This window comes from Hyposmocoma kahamanoa, unplaced genomic scaffold (genome assembly GCF_003589595.1).
Source record: "Hyposmocoma kahamanoa isolate Upper Pololo Valley unplaced genomic scaffold, ASM358959v1 99702, whole genome shotgun sequence".
NCBI classification, from domain to species: domain Eukaryota; kingdom Metazoa; phylum Arthropoda; class Insecta; order Lepidoptera; family Cosmopterigidae; genus Hyposmocoma; species Hyposmocoma kahamanoa.
The window spans coordinates 4917863-4939072 of NW_020656001.1; the positions used below are offsets into that span (position 1 = coordinate 4917863).

The 21210-nt window shown below is 39.3% G+C and overlaps 1 protein-coding gene across 1 annotated transcript in view; it reads right to left on the bottom strand.

The window, feature by feature from the left end:
• LOC113239176 (triple functional domain protein) overlaps window positions 1–11086 on the bottom strand; it is a 154679-nt gene extending 143593 nt beyond the window's left edge. The window contains exons 1-2 of the mRNA XM_026476045.1: window positions 10905–11086; window positions 10113–10305 (exon numbers count right to left, since the gene is read on the bottom strand). Of these exons, the coding sequence (XP_026331830.1) occupies window positions 10113–10305; window positions 10905–11086 (375 nt within the window). The remainder of the gene's footprint in view (window positions 1–10112; window positions 10306–10904) is intronic.
• Window positions 11087–21210: the final 10124 nt, after the last annotated feature.

Here is a 21210-nt window from a genome sequence, read left to right on the forward strand (position 1 = left end):
ATATTGAGAGAAAAACGCCTTGAATTGGAGAAATAGCAAAATCAACCATTAAAGTAATTGCTCTTAAATTAAAGTTAGGCGCTATTTATAAAAATGAATCTTCATGCGTCAACAGCCACCCTTCGAGGTGGATGATTTTCTTCAAAATGAAATGGGACCACTATGGAAGTATCCCCTTTCCAACAAAAAAAAGAATCATGAAAATCGGTTCACAACACCGGAGTTATCGCGTAACATACATACAAAAAAAAAAGAACATACAGTCGAATTGAGAACCTCCTCCTGTTTTGAAGTCGGTTAAAAAAGAAGAACATATTGGTTGTTCTAGAATAAGCTTCCATCAGTTAAGACGTAAATAAATATCTATTCATGGAAATAGCCCAGTTTTATATTTAAAAAAGGGCCTCTACGCAAACCTAAGGATTTGAGGATAATTTACTTTTACCCCTAAGGTATCTAAGACATATAGCTAGTTTGCAATCTTTTAATATTAAGGACGCTGTTATAGAAGATATAACACAATCCCACGACAATGCTCCTACTTTAAGTAGCAACAGTATACTTTTTACTAATCATAATTTAAACTGAAAAACACGACAACAGAAAAGTCTAATCGTTTCCATGTAGTACATCAAAATATTCAAGGCTTTTCTGGCAAAACATTAGAAATAAGTCTTTTTTTGCACGATATTTCCGTTGACGTGTTTTGTGTTACAGAATACTGGCTGAAAGATTACGAAGCCATTAACAATATAGAGAATTATGTAATAGTCAGTTCGTTCATAAGAAAGAGCTTAAGTAGAGGCGGAACCATGATTATTATTAAGCGTAACTTAAAATTTAAAGAGCGTAAGGGTATCACAGATCTTTCTACTGAACGAACTATTGAGATTTCATGTGTGGAATTGGATCAGTTTGTCGTCTTATGTGTATACAGGCCCACTCTGCTAATTTTAACGAGTTTGAATTAATTGTGGAAGACAGTTTAAAGCGGATTTTTCCAACCAAAAAAAACGTAGTAATATGTGGAGATTTCAATGTAAACTTGTTGGAAAACTGTTCTATTTCTGTAAGACTCATTAATTTATTTCAAAATTTTAACTTGATTAATCTTTTTTTAGAACCAACTCGCATTACTGCCTCCTCTTCTACTTGTATTGATAACATCTTTTGTAACACAGACGCAGTGTCTAAATCAATAATAAATTGCTTAAGATCCATAGTGGCCAATTGGCTTCTTTTAGTGGTAAAATGAGCAAGACGGTAGACCAATTTCTCTGCAGACCGATTACCACAGAACGAATAATGAGATTTCAAAATAATATCGGCAATAGTTTAAATTCCCTATCCCATATACCGGAGGATCCAAATACTTTATACAACACGATATTTGGTTTAATTAAAAATGAATTTGACAATATATTTAAATCGAAAACATTAACTTTCCATAGAGAGACTAAATTCAACGACTGGGCAACAGTAGGTATTCATAAGAGAAGGTCTCGTTTGTATGAGCTATATGCTATGAAAACTTATAATACTAACTCCAATTTCATAGAATATGTCAGAATTTATTCAAAAATATTTAAAAAAGTATGTGTAGCTGCTAAGGTTAAGTTTCACAGCGACAAAATTAGACAATCGATAAATAAATCTAAAACTACTTGGAGCATAATAAATAAAGAGTCAGGCAGGGTTAAACTACACGATATAGATATAGTTTTAGAATTAGACAGCAAACTTATAAAATCTAAAGATAAAGTAGCCCAAGCTTTTGAATCGTTCTTTTCGGAAATTGCTGTGAACACTACAAAATCATTAAATTCCTCCCTTTCACTTGCTATTGATCTCCTAAAGGAAAATGTTAACGTTTGTGGCAGTTTATTTAATTTTCGTCATGTTATTCCACAAGACATCATAAAAGCTTTTAAGTCAATACATGTTAAAAAAACTGAAGATCTCTGGGGCATATCAACTAAAGTTATAGACTCAGTTATTAATCTCATTTCCCCACAGTTAGCTGTAGCTTTCAATAGGTGCGTTGACGAAGGTGGTTTTCCCGATTTAATGAAATACAGCAAGGTTAGTCCCTTATTCAAAAGCGGTAGGAAAGTTGATCCATGGCAACTATAGTCCCATTTCAATTTTACCAGCTTTAAGTAAAATATTCGAAAAGGTTATGCTAACTCAATTACTGTCCTATTTCGGTAAGAATCATATTTTTCATAGTGAACAATACGGGTTTACTAGTGGTAGATCGACTAGCGATGCGGGGGTAGCGTTACTAAAACACATCTTTGATGCTTGGGAAAGGTCCCAGAACGCTATTGGTGTTTTCTGTGACCTCTCAAAGGCATTTGATTGCGTTGATCATAATACTCTTATGGAAGCTGCAGCATTACGGTGTAAATGGCAAGGCGTCGAAACTTGTATCGTCATATCTCAACGGTAGAATTCAGAAAGTAGACATAAATGGAGTGACTTCTTTGGGTTCTCCAGTAAAAATGGGTGTTCCGCAGGGCTCAATACTTGGACCTTTCTTATTTCTGATTTATATTAATGATCTGCCATTCTTTGTTAAGGACCATTGCGAAATAGTGTTGTTTGCTGATGACACATCCTTGATTTTTAAAACAGACAGACATGACATTAACTATGACCGTATTAATGATACCCTCTCTAAGGTAGTTTATTGGTTTAATGCTAACAATTTATTGCTTAATGCCAAGAAGACAAAATGTGTCAAATTTGAATTACCTAACGTAAAATCGACTAGTCCAAGCATAGAAATAAACGGAGAAAAGTTAGACCTTGTTAATAAAGCAGTCTTCTTGGGAGTGACCTTAGATAGTAAACTTCAGTGGTTTCCACATATATCGTCTCTGGCCAGCAGATTAAGCTCCGCTGCATACGCAGTCCGCAGAATACGTGAGCTTACCGATGTTAGTACTGCTAGACTAGTTTACTTTAGTTACTTCCATAGTATAATGTCCTACGGGATTCTCATGTGGGGTAAAGCGGCAGATATTCAAACCATATTTGTATTGCAAATCGAGCGATTCGTTCTGTGTACCGTCTAGGCTCTCGGGTATCTCTCAGAGAAAAGTTTAAGGAGACTGGTATCATGACTGTGGCATCACAGTACATTTACACAAATATTTTATATGCCCGTAAAAATATACATAATTTCAATAAGAACGAAGATATCCATAATATTAACCTTAGAGCTAAGTCCAAACTGGTACCACGATTTCGTTTAAGCAAGGTAAACAACTCTTTTATGGGGAACTGTATACGTTTTTACAATAAGATTCCGGAGCATATATTAAGTTTATCATTTCCTAAGTTTAAAAACTACATTAAAAATATTTTGATCGAAAAATCATATTACAAAATTGAAGACTACGTGTTAGATAAAGATGTATGGAAAGACGACATGGCTCCAGAATCCACAGTTTGATTCAAAGTGTATTCCATAGCATTTAAGTTTATTTGAAAAGAGCAATCCCTAGAGTTTCTTGCTCGTTCTTCTCAGGGAGGTCAGCGTAGTGAACGAGCAGTAGCTTAAGCTTATAAATGTGACGTTTTCAAGTGTAAATTTATTTTACCTATGGAATAAATAATCTTTGACTTTGACTTTGACTAAGCTACGACTCTCGTTATAAGTCCACCACCGCCAGCGTAGGCTCCTTACGTGGAAATTCCGATTTGGAAATTTTTTTTTTCAAGAATCACCGAAGAAAGGTAGAAGACAATATAAGGTCGTAATTTGTATTTTATTTTATCCGAAGAAAGGTAGAAGACAATATAAGGTCGTAATTTGTATTTTATTTTATTATTATAAATTTGTTTTTGTGTTTTGGTGCACCTCTTAGTGAAAAGGGGCAAGTAAGAGAAGTGCAAAATGAATCGTATGGCGGCGCAAAAGTTTACTGGGTTAAATGATGTAGACGAATTTCTGAAACAGTTTGAGGCGATCAGCGTGATAAATAACTGGTCAGATGGGCAAAAGAGGTACGTGATTGCGACGTATCTGGAAGGGCCAGCTCTTCAGCGGTACAAAACCCATTTTTCCTCATACGCGACGATTATAGAGATGGAGGATGTATTTAATCAAGAATCAAACTTAGAACAGCAGAGTATTGAATTGCCGGTACGTATTTCGAAAGAATACTCTCAATGTTGGCAAGCACATGGAGATCCGTCACCGGTTAGTGGACCCATCTCTGCTTACTCAGATTATCAAACGCCACAGACTCCCGTCACGGCCGTACCGTAGATTTTATCAAGGCGCAACTGGTCATTCAAATCACCCAAACGCACCACCACGCCGATAGGTAGCCGGGATGGTCGAACGTGGTGTTTGGGTTTTTTATAACCATTTGTATTAATGGTGTAGAATGCGGAGCGTTGGTGGATACTGGCGCTTCCGTTTCAATAATCTCTCAATTTTTTGCAGATAAAATTACATTTGCAGACTGAAAAAACGCCGAATTGTCCATCTCAAAAAAAAAACGTTTAAGCTAAAGCTGCGGGAGCATCTGTTAAATTTGCAAAAATTGGGGATATGAGTGGCTAGGGTATTTGCGGTTGTCTCTTGTTTGTCCACGTGCAGGGTCGGGAGCGCGTCATGCTTGATATTTAAGATTTAATTTCAACTCTGTGCCGCTTGCGATAGGAACGGTCCAAGGTCCAAGGTGCCGGGCTTGTTATGCTCTTGGCTGTACCTCGTTTCAGGACTGCAAATAGTGTATTATGTGTGGAGGTTGGGAGAAGAAGATTGAAAATTGAAAATTAATAATTTAAAAATGAAATCAGATTTTTGTTGGATTGCGAGTGGCGTCTCTATCCTATAGCGTCCTGGCAGAATACAAGCGTCGCGGGCAGCCGCGTCATTTATGCTGAGCCAGCGCCTTTTTCACTGCCATGACTTCCAAGTGTAATATTAGTAGATAAGAATATCATTATTGTTGTATATAAGTTAATGCCTATATCATGTATCTGATGTCATGGTTGTGAATAAAGCTTTTATCTATCTATCTATCTATCTATCATTGCGTACAGTTGGTGGAAAGCAAATAATAGTGCAGGTGTCCACCAAAGTTTCGTTGACAATCCGTGGGTACAAATATCTTTCAAGGCTGCTTGTTGTAGATGACGATAATGAGCACCTTATTTTAGAACAGGACTTCCTGGCGGTAAACAGTGCGGTAATTGATTGCAGCGTCGAAAATAACTTTAAAGAATAATGTTGAAGTTCCTTTCAATTCTGTCTCTGATGTCATGTCAAGGAAAAAGAATTGTTGTTCTATTGAGCCAATTTCAAAAAGTCATGAAAAGTTTTCATTAAACAAATCCAAATATTTATATTTTGTTAATCTCTTGGAAGTAAATAGATATCATATGTTTAAAGTGTCAAATATAAAAAAGATAGAATTTAATATTGATAATTCTTTGCAGGAGAAAAAGCGGGATGAATTGAATCAATTATTATTAGAATCCGTGACACGTTTTCTTTTGCGCCAGGTAAACTAGGATTGTAGTAAGATATCGCGCCCTACTGTTGTAACACTAGTAGTAGTACTTTTTTAGATAGTAAGATGCCGTGCTTGTCGATGGTGGCAACACAGTGCCATAGTTTCCTCTTGTAAGTGTCACACGCGCGCGCTGTCTCTCAATTGTTATAAAATTCATACGGCCTTTGTACTAATGTATTATGTAACATTAATGGTTTCTTTCATCATGTTTGTTAAGTGGATAATAAACTAAATAAACTTTCTATAAGAACTTTAGTTGTTTTCCTACAGGATGTTATAAGCAATCATTGGTTGAAATCAAAACTACTGATAAGGAACCGATGCATAAAATGCCGTAACGTGTCTCCCCTAAACAGAAGCAAATTATTGAAAAACAAGTGGAAGAAATGTTGAAGTGTGGGATAATTCAGGAACCGAAAAGTCCATATGCTGCACCGATAGTTTTAGTGGATAAACTAGAAGGGCCGCCGAGATTTTGCATTGATATTGGGGCCTTAAATAAAAAAAATTAAAAACGATTCACACCCTATTCCGACAGTTGATGATTTGTTAAGTAGTTTACAGGGTGCAAGGTATTTCGCAGATTTAGATATGAATTCTGGGTATTGGCAATTAGATTTAGGAGAAGGGAAGGAAAAAACTGCCTTTGTTACACATACGTTGTTACACATACGGGACTATATGAGTTCAATGTGTTACCATTCGGCTTGAAAACAGGTCAGACGATGTTTCAAAGAACAATGGATAAAGTATTGGCAGGAATGAAGTATCCTAATGTGATAGTTTATGAGAATAACATATTGGTTTACGCGAACACATTTGAAGACTTCAAAATTTCATTGAAGGTTTTGATTCGATTGCAAAATGCGCATTTGGCTTTAAAACCATCTAAGTGTCGTTTCGGTTTACAGAAGGTGACTGTTCTAGGACATGAAGTGCCGTGAAGGGCCGTGAGAATTGGACCGAATCACTATCCGAGTTATCTATAACTCTCGTTGTCGATCGACACGTTTTCGAGTTGTTTGGGAGTGCTTATTGAGAATGTGGCATTAATTTCTAAATCCAAGATGGTTGCCAAGATTTTTCAAAAATTTATTTTTGATAATCCTTAGGGAAATGGCATTTATATCTGAATAAATGTTGGCTGACACGACTTTTCGCATTTCTAAATGCAAAGTGGCGGGCACGATTTCTCAAATAATGGCAAGGTAGGTATCGTTATCGAGATATTTGGGGGTGCTCATTACGAATATAGCATTTATATGTAAATCCAAGATGGCGGACACGATTTTTCAAAAAATGCAATATGGGTATCATTTTAGAGGTATTTGGGGGTGCTCATTACGAATATGGCACTTATTTCTAAATCTAAGATGGCGGGCACGACTTTTCGAAGCACCCTTATTGCATTTTATAAAAAAAAAGATTGTTTCCGCCATCTTGGATTTATAAATAAGTACTGTATTCGTAATCAGCACCCCCAAACACCTCGAAAACGATACCCAACTTGCCATTATTCGAAAAAATGTGCCCGCCACCTTGGATTTAGAAATGAGTTCCATATTCGTATTGAGCATCCCTAAATACCTCGAAAAGGATACCCATATTGCATTTAAAAAAATCGTATCCGCCGTCTTGGATTTACAAACAGCTGTGGAAAGTTAGTGATTTCGATGTAAACACGTTATCAAATTCATTCTTAATGCAATTAAATATCGTGCTATATAAAATATTTGGAAACTCCCGTATATGGGGGAAGGAATTTAACCCACTGGCGATATTCTTTTGAAATCTAATGATTCGTTCTGTGGTAATCGGTCTGCAGAGAAATTGGTCTACCTTCTTGCACAATTAAAAGTAGCCAATTGGCCACTATGGTCTGATCTTAAGCAATTTATTATTGATTTAGATACTGCGTGTGTGTTGCAAAAAATGTTGTCAACACAAGCAGACGATGATGCAGTGACGCGAGTTGGTTCCAAGAAAAGATTGATCAAGTTAAAACTTTTAAATAAATTAATGAGTCTTACAGAAGTAGAGACACTAATACGGTTTTATAGTTGCTAAAATCTGTTTTAAACTATCTTTCATGATTAAATATTATATTTATATATATTTATGGTTGTTTAATGTTCAAGTCAAAGAACTTTTATTTTACGAAAATAGATAATCTTATTTAATATATTTGAAGTAATGTACTTTAAATATGTATTAAATATTTTATTAATTTGTTTTCACACTACATACACTTATACCTGGTATATATTGCAAAGATTATGTAAGTATTTAATCGATATAAGAGTACACACTGCAATAACACTATACACACTCATGATATAAGTATTTACGTAGTTTATTTTATTTTCTATTTCGGGACGCATACGCCCGTCACTCTCGCTCACTCGGCCAGGGCCCATTCAACTTCAACCAACTTTTGTATCTATGGCTCCGTCGTTTTGAGCGACGATTTCGCCAACGTCAGGGTTGAAAGACATGTAGAGCGATTGAAAACCAGCGTCACAACCTAGCTTTGGTTGTGACTTTAGCTGAATGGTATCCTTTTGTACACGCCACAGCCGCACACATGTAAGTATAGTATTATGTAACTTGTTGTTTAAATGTTTTTTTTTACGCTGTTTTTTGTGTTATTTCTGTTCTAGCTATATTAGTTTTTGTTTTTTTTTTATAATGTGGCGTTACAATAAATGGTTTCTATTTCGATTTTAATTCAAACGCGTTGTAATTAGTAGAGGGGGGCCTGTATACAGATAAGATGACAAACTAATCCAATTCCACACATGAAATCTCAATAGTCCGTTCAATATGGAGATCTGTGATATTCTTACGTTCTTTACATTTTACATTACGCTTAATAATAATCATTGATCCGCCTTTACTTAAGTTCTTTCTTATGAACACACTTACATAATTTTCACGCACGTTGTTAATTAATTGCTTAGTAGTCTTTCAACCAGTGTTCTGTTACACAAAATAACTACTATTGCCACATTGAGCAGTCTACAGCGCATCGCGTGCTTGCTAGTAACGGGAGCCATGTCGGCTACTCCGGGGGCGGCCCTAAATGCATTGCTGAATCTGACTCCCCCGCATATATTCATACAGAAGGAGGCCGGTACCAGCATGTAGACGCTTATCACCAAGTTAAGGACCAGATGTCACTCCCAGACATCGAGATCAACCCAGGACTCAATTCTGGAACATCCTGTTCTGGGAATGACTTCTGATGTCATGCTTCCCAAGCTAAAAAAAGCTCTACCAGGTAAAATTTCCAACCAGGGAAGACTGGAAAACCAACAGTCTTACCGTAGCCTTCTTTGGTTTACCGATGGGTCTAAAATGGGACCCAACGTAGGCTGTGGTATACTCGGCGTGAGACCTAGGCTCAACTATAAGCTGAATTTGGGACGACACTCCCTCTATCTTTCAGGCCGAAATGTACGCCGTAATTGCTTGTGCGGATTTGAACCTGAAGAGAGGCTATGTTAACAAGTATATTTACATAAACTCAGATAGTCAAGCTGCTCTACATGCTCTAACCTCTGTCACCCAAACATCGAGGATTGTAGAGAACTGTGTGAATATACTGAATGCTCTCGGGGAAAGGAATAAAGTGGTCCTGTGCTTTGTTCCGGGTCACTCTGACGTCGAGGGAAATGAGGCAGCAGACGAACTGGCAAAGGCTGGTGCTAGGGAAACCTTTATTGGACCCGAACCCTTTACAGGGATAGCATACAGCCTAGCAAAGCTCACTCTGCTGAACGAGAGCACACACGTCTCCCGAAAAGTGTGGCTACAGAATAAGGGTCTTGAGCATTCAAAAGCCCTGATAGCTGCCTAAAGTGCCAAACACTGTAGAGAAGCTCGAATGAAATAAAAAGAAGGAATGGCATCAGAATGCTCACTAGAGTTTTAACAGGACATTGTGGCTAGAAGCAGGCACATGTCAAATATTGGGTAGAGAGAGAATAGAGAGTGTAGATTCTGCCACAAGGTGGATGAAACTCCTGCTCATCTTCTCACCCAATGTTACCCCTGATGGGCGTACGAAGCTCCATACTGGGAAGGCACATGCCACAACCAGAGGACATTAAATCTGTCGGAGCTAGAAAAGTCCTTCAGTTCTTCAATGTTGTTGGCCTTGGCTCCGAACTGTAATTAGTGGTGATCACAATAGATCAACTGAGGGTCGCAGTGATGAGGGGCTACGTACACACATCAAAAAAAGTTTGCGATCAGTTTGAAAACTTAACATATTTTTAATATGTGGAAATATTATTAAGAAATATGTAATAAATAGTTTTTTTGTTAAAAGTACAACATTAAATAAATAATTAAAATTAAAAACAAATAATAGTATCACTAAAGAGGTTTTTGAAATATTTTTAGAAATTAAAAAATATTTCAAGTTTTAAAAGTGATCGCAAACTTTTTTTGATGTGTGTATGCCCTGAATGAAGCCACCCTAATAATAATAATAATCATAATGAAAAAATAATAACAATAATAAGATTTTGCCAAAAACGATTAATAAGATTTAATCAAACAAGATCTCACCTCAAATTTGTACTTGTGTGCTCCAATGGTTGTGCGTTGCTTCTGCCAAAAGTTGTCAGGTTTAACTACCAGTGCCTGATGGACGGATGAAGGGAAATGTTCTTGTAGAACTTTTAGGATTGGTTTGATAACTGCCCATGCTGACCCTCGCATGTCAATCAAAACCGTAAAGCCTTGCGACTTCACAGAATCACTGTAAAAATAACATGATGTCATTAGTGAATGAGTACATGTTGAGACATGTCAGTCTATATGTATATTTGGTGTAAAACATGTCAGTGAACAATTAACAATTTCGATTAACTGTAGATATTTGTTAACAAGAAGTGTATCACTATCCAGCTCTGACTGGTTGAATTTAGATGGCCATTCATAGATTAAATTGAATTGCCAAAATTTACTTTTAAGTATAAACAACTTATAACAATCCAAGATGTATGAATAGACAATTAGTGGCATAGCTATTTATTTCTAGCTAGCTTAACAGTTATAAGAAAATAATTTGATATCAATAGGTCCACTAAATGGTTGATTTCAATCAATTGAGAACTCTGAAGTATTTCAGCAGTAAGATGGCATTGACCTTTTGTTGGTAAGTCAATGCATGATGGTAAATTCATTTTCTCCCGTCAATCAGTTAGGTTAGAAATATGTGCAATTACCAAATAAATAGTCAAAACTAACAAGGCTCATCTGTGATGCCTTATCATTATGTGGTATAAATCATTTAACAATACATATGTGAAAGACGTGTCAATGCCCTAAAAATCTGTTGAGTATTATGATGCAAACCTAGGTATACTCATTAGATAGTGAAGCAGTCGTCTATAATCATCTGGTGTGACGCGGTCCCGGCGCGAGCTGGCCGGGAACCACACGATGGGCCCGCCTCGGCGGTCGCGCCCGCCGGTCAGAGACGCCACGCGCTCCTGCAGAAGCGGCAGCACGTCCAGCGCACGCGCACCCACCTCCATTGCAACTCCTAATTAAGGACCACTCTGGAGAACCCTAAAAATACCAAACAATTAGATACACATTAAATCCACATAGACCAAGTAACAGGAAATGTACAGAACAGAAGGGGAAGAAAGCTAGAACAATTAGAGAAATTCACTTAAATTATACCTCTTTAAAAAAGAAGGTGCTCACGCATCACAGCATGATCTAGTAGCACCTAATCTGATATAATTATAGGACTTGGCACAAAGGATTGTGGAGGCATACCATCAATTATAATCCAGTATACTGCAAACAATGGAATGGATTGTCACTGTAGTGAAACTGTGGCAATGACTTAACACATACTCCAAAAGAACCATGCTAAGCAGAAAGAGAGGTTGAAACAGTCATAATTTTTTACCACATTGTTAGTAAATAAAGAAACTTCAATACACTGTATCTGCCCATACCTAAAACATACACAGAATTTGAGGTGTTTGGAAAGTAGTAGTAGTAACACACTTTAAATGTAGTTAGATTTTAAGTGTAGTTAATGGATTTGTAAAAGTATTTTTATTTGAGTATCTATTTATAGAGTAATCTATTTAAAGTACTGCATAGTAACACAATTATGATATAAATACTTGTTAAATTTTAAAAGTGATATCCCAAAATATTGTCTTTAAAAATAATGTTCAATATAGAGATACTTGTTTGAATTTTAACAAAACGGCCTAATTTAAATATTGTTAGTGTTGATAATAAAATACAAACAACTTTGACAAATCTTCATATTGTATAGTAGCAAACGAGCACAGATTGTATCATGCATTGCTGGCCACACACCTCTCAAACTCTTGCTTTCTATAGACTTTACAATTAAAATGGTATGAATTTGATATTTATGCATGTGGGTAAACTGAACAAAGTATGGTCAGTCTTGATCCGGAACTGGTGTTTGATTGTCGCTCTCTAGTACATTGACAAAGAGAACTTTAAAAATTTAAATATATCTGGGAATAAATAACAAATTATATTGAAAGCCCATTATACTACAGCAGCATTTACAAGCATTTTGACAATGATTTTCTAAATGGTAATTATTATACCATTTGGCCATGTCAAAACTGCTGCAAAATGCATTATTTTATTAATTATAGTAAGAGGACTCCTTAAATTCGTAATTGACATGAAGGAGGATCCAAAAAATAAACAACAAAATATTACTCACGGCGACCAAAAATACGCAAATCGATGAATATTCCAATATTAAACTTGATACATGTTACAAATCCAGCAAATGTAGATCTTAGATTTAGGTGTTAGATTTTTTTTTGGAACAGGATTCATTTTGGGTAATAAAAAAAGAGAACCGAAGGTTCTTTGTAAAGCCGAAGACCAACGCCAAGGGTCATGTGCAGACCCAGTACAAAGAAACGAGCTTTTATTTGGCAAATGACGAGCAACTTGTAAGTGAAACTGCAATTAAATACTCATCTACATTTCTCTGCATTCCTGTAGTTTAACAAACGTTGAGTGATGACAAATTACAGGCGATATAGCTACCTATGTCACAACAAATAACCTTAGCCATAAATTTGAACTGACCGTGTTGACTTGAAGATGCCAATTAACCAAGTATAAAATGTTCGGCACACATTATTGTCACTGTTGTTATCTCCACTAAAACATTCGTACAAAATATATTCATTAGTGTCTTAAAACTTAACAAAAACACACGAGTCCCTCCTATATTACGCGGCCATGAGCACAGACCACCCGCCCGATTGCCAGTAGTTCAGTATTTGATATTTATCTATTTGTCTATGGATCCAATAATCCACGACCATACAGCCAGGAGTCTAAATATTGGACACTACATAAAAGAAAAACGTTAATAATCTGGGATATTTCATTTTTTTAAATATAAATATATGCAGTACAGAAAATTTATATTTAAGTATTGTTCTTTACAGATAGTGTGAGGGCGAGGTATGGGAGCGATTAAACGCGGTGACTTTTTAGCAGCGATGCAAACGCGCGACTGTATCGCTACATTTGGGAATTGTAGGCAATTGCATCGATACAAAGCGCGATTGCATCGACACAAACGCGTTACTAAAATTAACCGCTCTAATACAATGTATAAGGGGGCATTCATTATTCTGCATTGCAGTCCGCCTTGCCTTTCGTCGCGTAATCCAAAATTAAGAATGTAGTCGCAACGTGCAAGCTATCCTGCAACACTTCCTGCGAGGTTTCATACGTGGGCCATACGCAGGATAGTGTGTGAGTAGTCTCCTTGCCTTGCCTTGCCTACAGTAGCGTTTAAGCCATTGATGTTCGGAGACACCGCCGCCCGGGGGAGCATCAAACTTACCGATAATGAATCGCATTATGCGGGACAGAAAAAATTGAAGTGTGTGAAAAATTGAAATTGAAGTGACACAACGTCAATCAATCATCGATGGCTGACCGACAGAGTCCATGCAGATTCCCGAAGAATAGCGTCAACGCCCAAACGGCCGCGAAAACGTCCGATCAAGTCAATTAGCTGCTTCGAAGCAATGAGCAGACACCACCTTACCGACTGGATGGCAACATTCATCCTCGAGAACCAACAAAATAACGGATAATAACGGAGCGAATTTCATATGTATGTATAATCCAACAGTGATACGCATCCGTACTACTCAGGATTAAATTATGGTCGGTCACGCGAGCGGACAACTCCGAAGGTGCACAAAGAGTAGCGACGATGGTTGAACAGCCGTGCCGACGCCCTATAGATCTCGACTCGACGACGCGTCGGCGCCCGAACGGCTACGTGGACGTCCGTACATCTACGTCGACGGCGAATCGGCTTAATGCGACAAGTGCGATTAAACATGTTCACCTCAAGTCGATTCTGCGTAGGAATGGGTTTTACAAATCGTATATAGTTATTGAAACTATATATTGCCAATAAATGCCAATATCGAATATCCGATATCGTCTATCTTAGACACTATATATCGATACTGCTGCGCATCGCGTATTATATAGCGATGCCGAATCAAGCCGAGCGATTACCGAGTGGATACCAACACGAAATCATATATTTTCCAAATTATATACTGATATTGCTTCGTATCAGATATTCACTGAGTGGATATCAACGCGAAACCATTTTTCATTAGTCTTCGAAACTATATACTAACATTGGCCCGCATTGCTATTGTAAAACTGTATCCAATAATATATAGTTTTGAAATCTGATTCCGAATATTAGTAACGATGAACGAAACCCGATTTCAAATATCAATATATAGTTTCGATACGATATTCAGAAAAAGCTATATTACCCATCCCAAAGTCAAGGAAAAATTTCCATTTTGAAAAATTTACGATTATTTTTCAGAAAAATAATTTTTTTCCGAATACGTTTTGACAGTTAGCGCCTGTCGAAAATTTAAAATACTGAGCGCAAACGACGGAGCCATTACAAATAATACAGTATTTCATGGACGCTCTTTTTTCGTTATAGACAAGCGACGCGCTCTTTTAGCTTCTATTTTTATCAACAGATTATATAACGAGTTTATTCAAATTGATTTTTCCCTCGTATTGTATATTAAATAATAATGTAAAAAATTGTAAATAATGAAAATAAATTGTAATTGTTTAATATAAATCATCATAAATCATGCCGTACTGTAAGAAAAAAATAAAAAGTACATGTACAAGTACATACATACAATACAAATCAATTACAAAGTTAATAAAAACAACAAAATAGCTAACTGTCCTTAACCTACACAAGACATGCGAAAAATACAGAAAAAGAACCGTTACGTCAATTTCGATTTTCGAACTACAAGCGATTATAATATTTAGATTTAGAACAAAGAAACTATAGAGTTGATTTAATGTTAATCTTATTTTTTAAATTACCTTTTTATTAAATATTAATAATAAATAACTAAGAAAAATTTGTTGTGTTCGTTTTACTGTTTGGAGTCAATCAGAAGTCCGAAAATACATTTGCCCGAAGTAATGTTTGCTCGGATTTTTGTAATCCCAAATGTACTTTTTTAGGTTATTTTAGGAATATTGCAAGACACCTGGCGAGCAGCTCTACTTATCACTGCGGCGCGGCATACAAGATCTCAGCAAGTAGTACCTGGTAAATTTGCTAGGTGACTACCTGTCCACAACTGTGCTGTCATCAGCATGCCCAAAGACACCTGGAATCAACATATTATTAATATGCAGCAGAAAGAGAGTTGCGGACAGTAAGGAACCTTGAGGAACTCCGGGAACCTATTGCCGATGTTCGGAATAGTAACCTTCTAAGACCACTCAAATCGAATGTCCGTTAAGAAATCCGAGATCTAATTGCAAAGGTCAGTGGGAAGCCCATAAGAGGGAAGCTTGCTTAAAAGGCTTGCGTGCCAGTTCCTGTCAAAGGCTGTATAAATGTCTTAAGACACAGCAAGGGCTTCGCCATGTCTTTCTGTAGCCTCGCTCCATAGATGAGAGGCGTACACAAGAAGATCCCCAGTAGATTGCCCTCGTCGGAATCCGTACTGGCGATCACTGATCGTTGTCTTGAAAGCACGACAAGAGACGGTTGTTGATTGTTGAGTAACACGTTCCGTAGTCTTATAGAGTATGGAAGTGACTGAGGTAGGTCTATAGTTGACAGGGTCAGGTCTCAGCTCTGCTTCCTTGTTTTGGGCACAGATTGCACGTTTGCTATCTTCCACGACCTGGGAACTACACCAGTTTCAAGTGAGAGGCGGTACAGGCGTGTGAGAACACGAGACAACTCAGGCGCACAGTTACGCAGCACTATTGCTGGAATTCCATCTGGCCCGCTAGCTTGTAGCGACAAGCTCATGTAGTTCATATCGGGGGCGCCCAGAGAGCGCCCCAACAACGCTTAAAAAACAATCCATAATGCAAAAATTCCTCTTTTTTCTGCTTTGTCTTTGTCTCCACCTCAGCTTAATACGACACATGAAAGCCACAGCCTCAGTAGTTTTATTCCAAATTTCCGGTCCAGAAATATATAGGTGATATTATGAGAAATGCACCATTTTCCAAAGTGATGCGTGATATCACGTTTGTAATATTACTCGCATTACTTACGCATCTCTAGTAAATGTCACTCCGTGATATTACCATTACAACATCTCTCGCATTACATAGACTATAAGCATCACTCTGTAATATTACCATGACACAATACAGTACGCATCACGCGTACTGCTTCGGGTAATGTATCACGCGCTTACTGTTACGAGTGATGCATCATGCGTACTTTTTTATGGTACTTACTGTTTGCGTACTGTTGTACATGTAATGGTATAAGCAAACATCACTTGGTAATATTACCATTTACCATTACACTCACACATGCATCATATAGCGTACTGGTAACGGGTGTTAGTAGCGCCGCCTGGCAGCAGCGTTACTTAACACTACGACGCGGTATACAAGGTCCCATCACGTAGTACATCGTAAATTTGCTAGGTGGTGCTATTAATATCGACATTTACTAAATTTAGTTATTATCGGTGAACGACCAGAGTGCCCCGACAAATATGAATGTAATGTCAAGTAATGTGTGATGTTATGGGCTAACTATGATCGGAAAAAGGGATTCCACACATATATGTATGGAACACCTTTTTCCAACCATTGCTACAGATATATGTACAGATATAGATGCAAGGGGCGACATAAACTTGTTAAAACCACCAAATATTCGTTAATTACTTTTGTGAATTCCAGATAACTGAATGAAAGAAACATTTTCCTTTATTCTATTTATGAAGATAAATAGCCACAGTACATGATCAAGGCCGTCAAAAGTAGCAATTTTCGTCTTGTTTTAGCGTCCAACAGTTTTTTTATAAAAAGTATTAAAATAATCTAGTGTGAACATTTTCCTTTTAAAATACGACATTTCTACTAGTGGTTCGAATTTATGAACATCTGATAGACTGTATTTTTAGAGCGCGATTACAACGCGCGATTCTCATGCAAAATAAAATTTCCTAAAACTTATTAATTAGGTAATTTATTTCTTAAGTTTTACTAGTAAATGTTGCCGTTCCGTCAATACGCGGTATTTAAAGGTAGGGAGGTGCGTAGAGTGACCATTCTCGTTACTTTTTTATTCTCTGTTTTGGTAAAAGGTCAATTATCTAATGCATTTTTTACGTGGCACCATTAGAATTACTATAAAGACCGATTCGACTTCCTAAGTTAGTAGTTTTGTCCTATGATGTAGTAAAACCATTTCCGGGAATTCGAAAAAAGTAATTAATGTAAAAAATGTGGTGGTTTTAACAACTCTATATCACTCTTGTAGCTGTAATTATACATGTATCTGGAGCACGTATGTGGAGTACCTTTTTCCGATCATTGAACTAATGCATATTTTTGGAAAGTGTTGTATGATATCACTGTACACCGCCGCGTGATATCACGTTTGTAATATTACTCACATTATTTTGTTACACGTTTTTATTAGATATCATCTATCACATCCAATGATCTTACCACATCCTTTTCATCAAAATTCCGTACCTTTTTCATAACCTGTAAGTCTATGGGTCGTATTCCAGAACTTTACTCAATGCTCAAGTCAGGACTTGAGTATGATTTCAAGCACTGAAAATACGACCCTAATGGCAAGTAGATAGATAGGTAGATAAAATCTTTATTCACCACCATGACAAATACATACATAGACACATGATCCAGACATTAACTTAGACGTAACACAGTAATATATTCTATTAGTATCTCTCTTGGAAGCCATGGCAATGAAAAGGCGCTGACTCAGCATAAATGACGCGGCTGCCAGCGACACTGGTATTTTGCCAGGACCCTATGGGGACAGGGATGCCACACGTAAAAACCTAAAACAAAACCAATTTAATTCAATTCAAATTCTTACCAATTCAATTCAGTCCAATTCAATTTGACTCAATTCAATCCAATTTAATTTCATCCAATTTATTTATTTATTTATTTATTTTTTCTCAAACACCTTAGCCACTCATATTTCCAATTTTTGCATATTTAAAAGATACTCTTGCAGCTTCTGCTTGAAAGTTCTTTTTGTGACGTTGTTACAGATAGGAGGAAGAATATTGTTCCAACAACGAGTGGCTAACTATCGGAAACTCCCTCTAAATGCAGCGGTACTATGCCGGGCGGTTACAAGCAGAAACACCTTGTCGACCTTGCTCCAAAGCAAGAGTTTACCGTGGATAACCAAGTGAATTTCTTATACAAATAATAAGGTACGTGAGCCTGAACAACATCAAACAACAATCCAGCCAGATGCAATTTAAGGCGTCCACCCATCGTAAGCATGTCAGACTTATTTAGAAAAGGTCACATGACTTCGAGGTGGTATTGAAAAACAGACACGTGCACATGCATTTCGCACTCCTTGCAGTAGTCTATGCGTTCTTGCCAAAAGACATGGACCAAAGGCAGTGATACAGTAATTAAGTTTGGAGAGTATAAGAGAGATTCGCATAAGTGAATGCGTAAGTCCAGACTCAAGAAGGTACGGGGGCGTCTTGGGGGCTCCACCTACATCTTGGAGCCCAAGCTAACCTCACCTGCAAGTGGTGCGCCTGCTGATAGACGGACGAGGCTCTAGCGAGGGGTTTTCCCTTTCGGGGGTTGGGAGGTCAGACGGCAGTCGCTCCCGTAAAAACCAACACCGCCACATCAACTTATGGAAGTCAACAGAAGGATATGGCATAGGGATAGGGCGCCGCCGCAAAACGGCGCGCAGGAGCCTCGCCCGACTTCTGTGGCAAGTGGACTAGGGCTACCGTGTCAAGGGTGGGCACGGTTAAAGAGGCGAGCCCCTACCCATCACAGGAAGCTCCGCTTTGCCACGTGGAACATTGGCACGCTGACTGGACGCGCGAGGGAGCTAGCAGACGTGCTTTCCAGGCGGAGGGTCGCCGTGGCGATCCTGCAGGAGACTCGGTGGAAAGGCAGCAGATACCGGCTCATTGGGAATGGCTACAAGCTGATCTTCACCGGTGCTCCTAGGGGCGTGAACGGGGTGGCCGTGGTGCTCTCCGAGGAGTTTCACGATCACGTTCTGGAAGTGAAACGCTTTAGCGACCGGCTTATGGTAGTGAGGGTGCTTATTGAAGGGGTCGTGACCCACTTGATAAGCGCCTACGCACCTCAGGCCGGTTGCAGCGACACGGACAGGGCGAGGTTCTGGGATCAACTCGGGGAAGTGCTGAGTGCCATTCCTTTGGCGCAGGCAGTCGTCTTGGGTGGCGACTTGAACGGTCATGTGGGTGAGGCGTGCGAAGGGTTCGAGCGGGTCCACGGTGGCTACGGGTACGGCAGTCGCAACGCGGAGGGAGGAGACATCCTCACAACGTGTGCGGCGGCCGACCTCGCCATCGTGAACACGTTCTTTAAAAAGAACCCCGAGCATTTAATCACCTACAGGAGCGGCGGACACGCCACCCAAATCGATTTCCTACTCACCAGGAGACACCATATCAGCAAAGTGGCCAACTGCAAGGTCATACCAGGTGAGAGTCTCACTGCGCAACACCGTCTTCTTGTCATGGATCTCTGCGTAAAGCCGGTCGACAAGCCCGCTGAGCGCTGCCGACGCCAAATCAGATGGTGGCGGCTTGATAGTACCACGTCGCAGGAGTTCATCTCAGCGATCGGCGATAAATGCGCCGACACTGAAGGTGATCTAGTCCAGAACCACTGGGACAACATTCAGGCTGCCATATCTGAGGCGGCGAAAGCGGTGCTGGGCTTGTCCAAGGGTGGTCGCAAATGTGACAAAGAAACTTGGTGGTGGAACGACACAGTCCAGAGGGAGGTGAGGGTGAAGAAAGCCCTCTTCAAAACGTGGCAAGCGTCCGGATCTTCTGAAGACCGCGATGCATATAGGGATGCCAAACGTGCCGCTAAGAAAGCTGTAGCCAGAGCCAGACGGGACCACTTGCAGCCGTTGTACGACAAGTTGGAATCGTCTGAGGGGCAGAAGCTTATCTTTAAGCTGGCACGTTCGAGGGTCTTAGCGGCACAAGATATTTCCAAGTGTCGCTGCATTAAAGACTCTCATGGCAACCTTATATGCGAGGTCGACGCGGTGAAGGAGAGATGGCGCTCATATTTCCACGAGTTGCTGAATCAGCAGCACGGAGAGGTACAGCCACCGGTCCTCCCTCCAAATCAGGGACTAGTGCGACCGGTAACGCCTGAGGAAGTCCACTTAGCTCTTCGTCGCATGAAGAATCGGAAAGCTGTCGGAGCCGATGGGGTTCCCATCGAGGCCTGGAAGGCAATGGGTCCCCGTGGTGTGGGCATCCTTACCGGCCTCTTTAATCGCGTGGTCTTCCCCGGTAAAATCCCTAACCAATGGAGACTGAGTATTATCACTCCAGTCTTCAAAGGGAAGGGATCAGTGCAGGAGTGTGGCGATTATAGGGGCATAAAGGTCATGTCCCACACCATGAAGCTCTTCGAGCGTATAATAGACTCTCGGATCCGACAGGAGAGTGCTGTCTCGGAGGGTCAGTATGGGTTTCGGCCTGGTCTTGGGACCATGGATCCTGTTTTTGCCCTAAGGGTCATCATGGAGAAATACAGATTGAAGATTACGCCTCTGCATTTCATGTTTCTTGACATGCAGAAGGCCTTCGACTGTATCCCCCGTGTAATGATCTGGTGGGCACTGAGATCCAAAGGGGTACCAGAAGCTTATATTGACATCATCCGAGACATGTACCGCGATTCCGATTCCATGGTTAGGACTGCTGTTGGTGACACTAAACCCTTCCCTGTCACAGTCGGAGTTCACCAGGGCTCAGTTCTCAGTCCCTATCTGTTCAGCGTGGTATTAGACGAGGTCTCAAGCTCCATCCGAGACACGCATGAGCAACCCCCGTGGATGCTTATGTACGCTGACGATATTGCGCTGGCGGATGCGGATAGAGGGAGACTGGTACGACGAGTGAATTTGTGGAAGGAGTCGCTTGAGAACGGCGGTCTGAGACTAAATGTGGCGAAGACTGAGTACATGGTCTGCAACGCTACAGATCCCCTACCCGTTCGCATAGGCGAAGACGTGGTCGAGCCTACGGGCCAGTTTAAA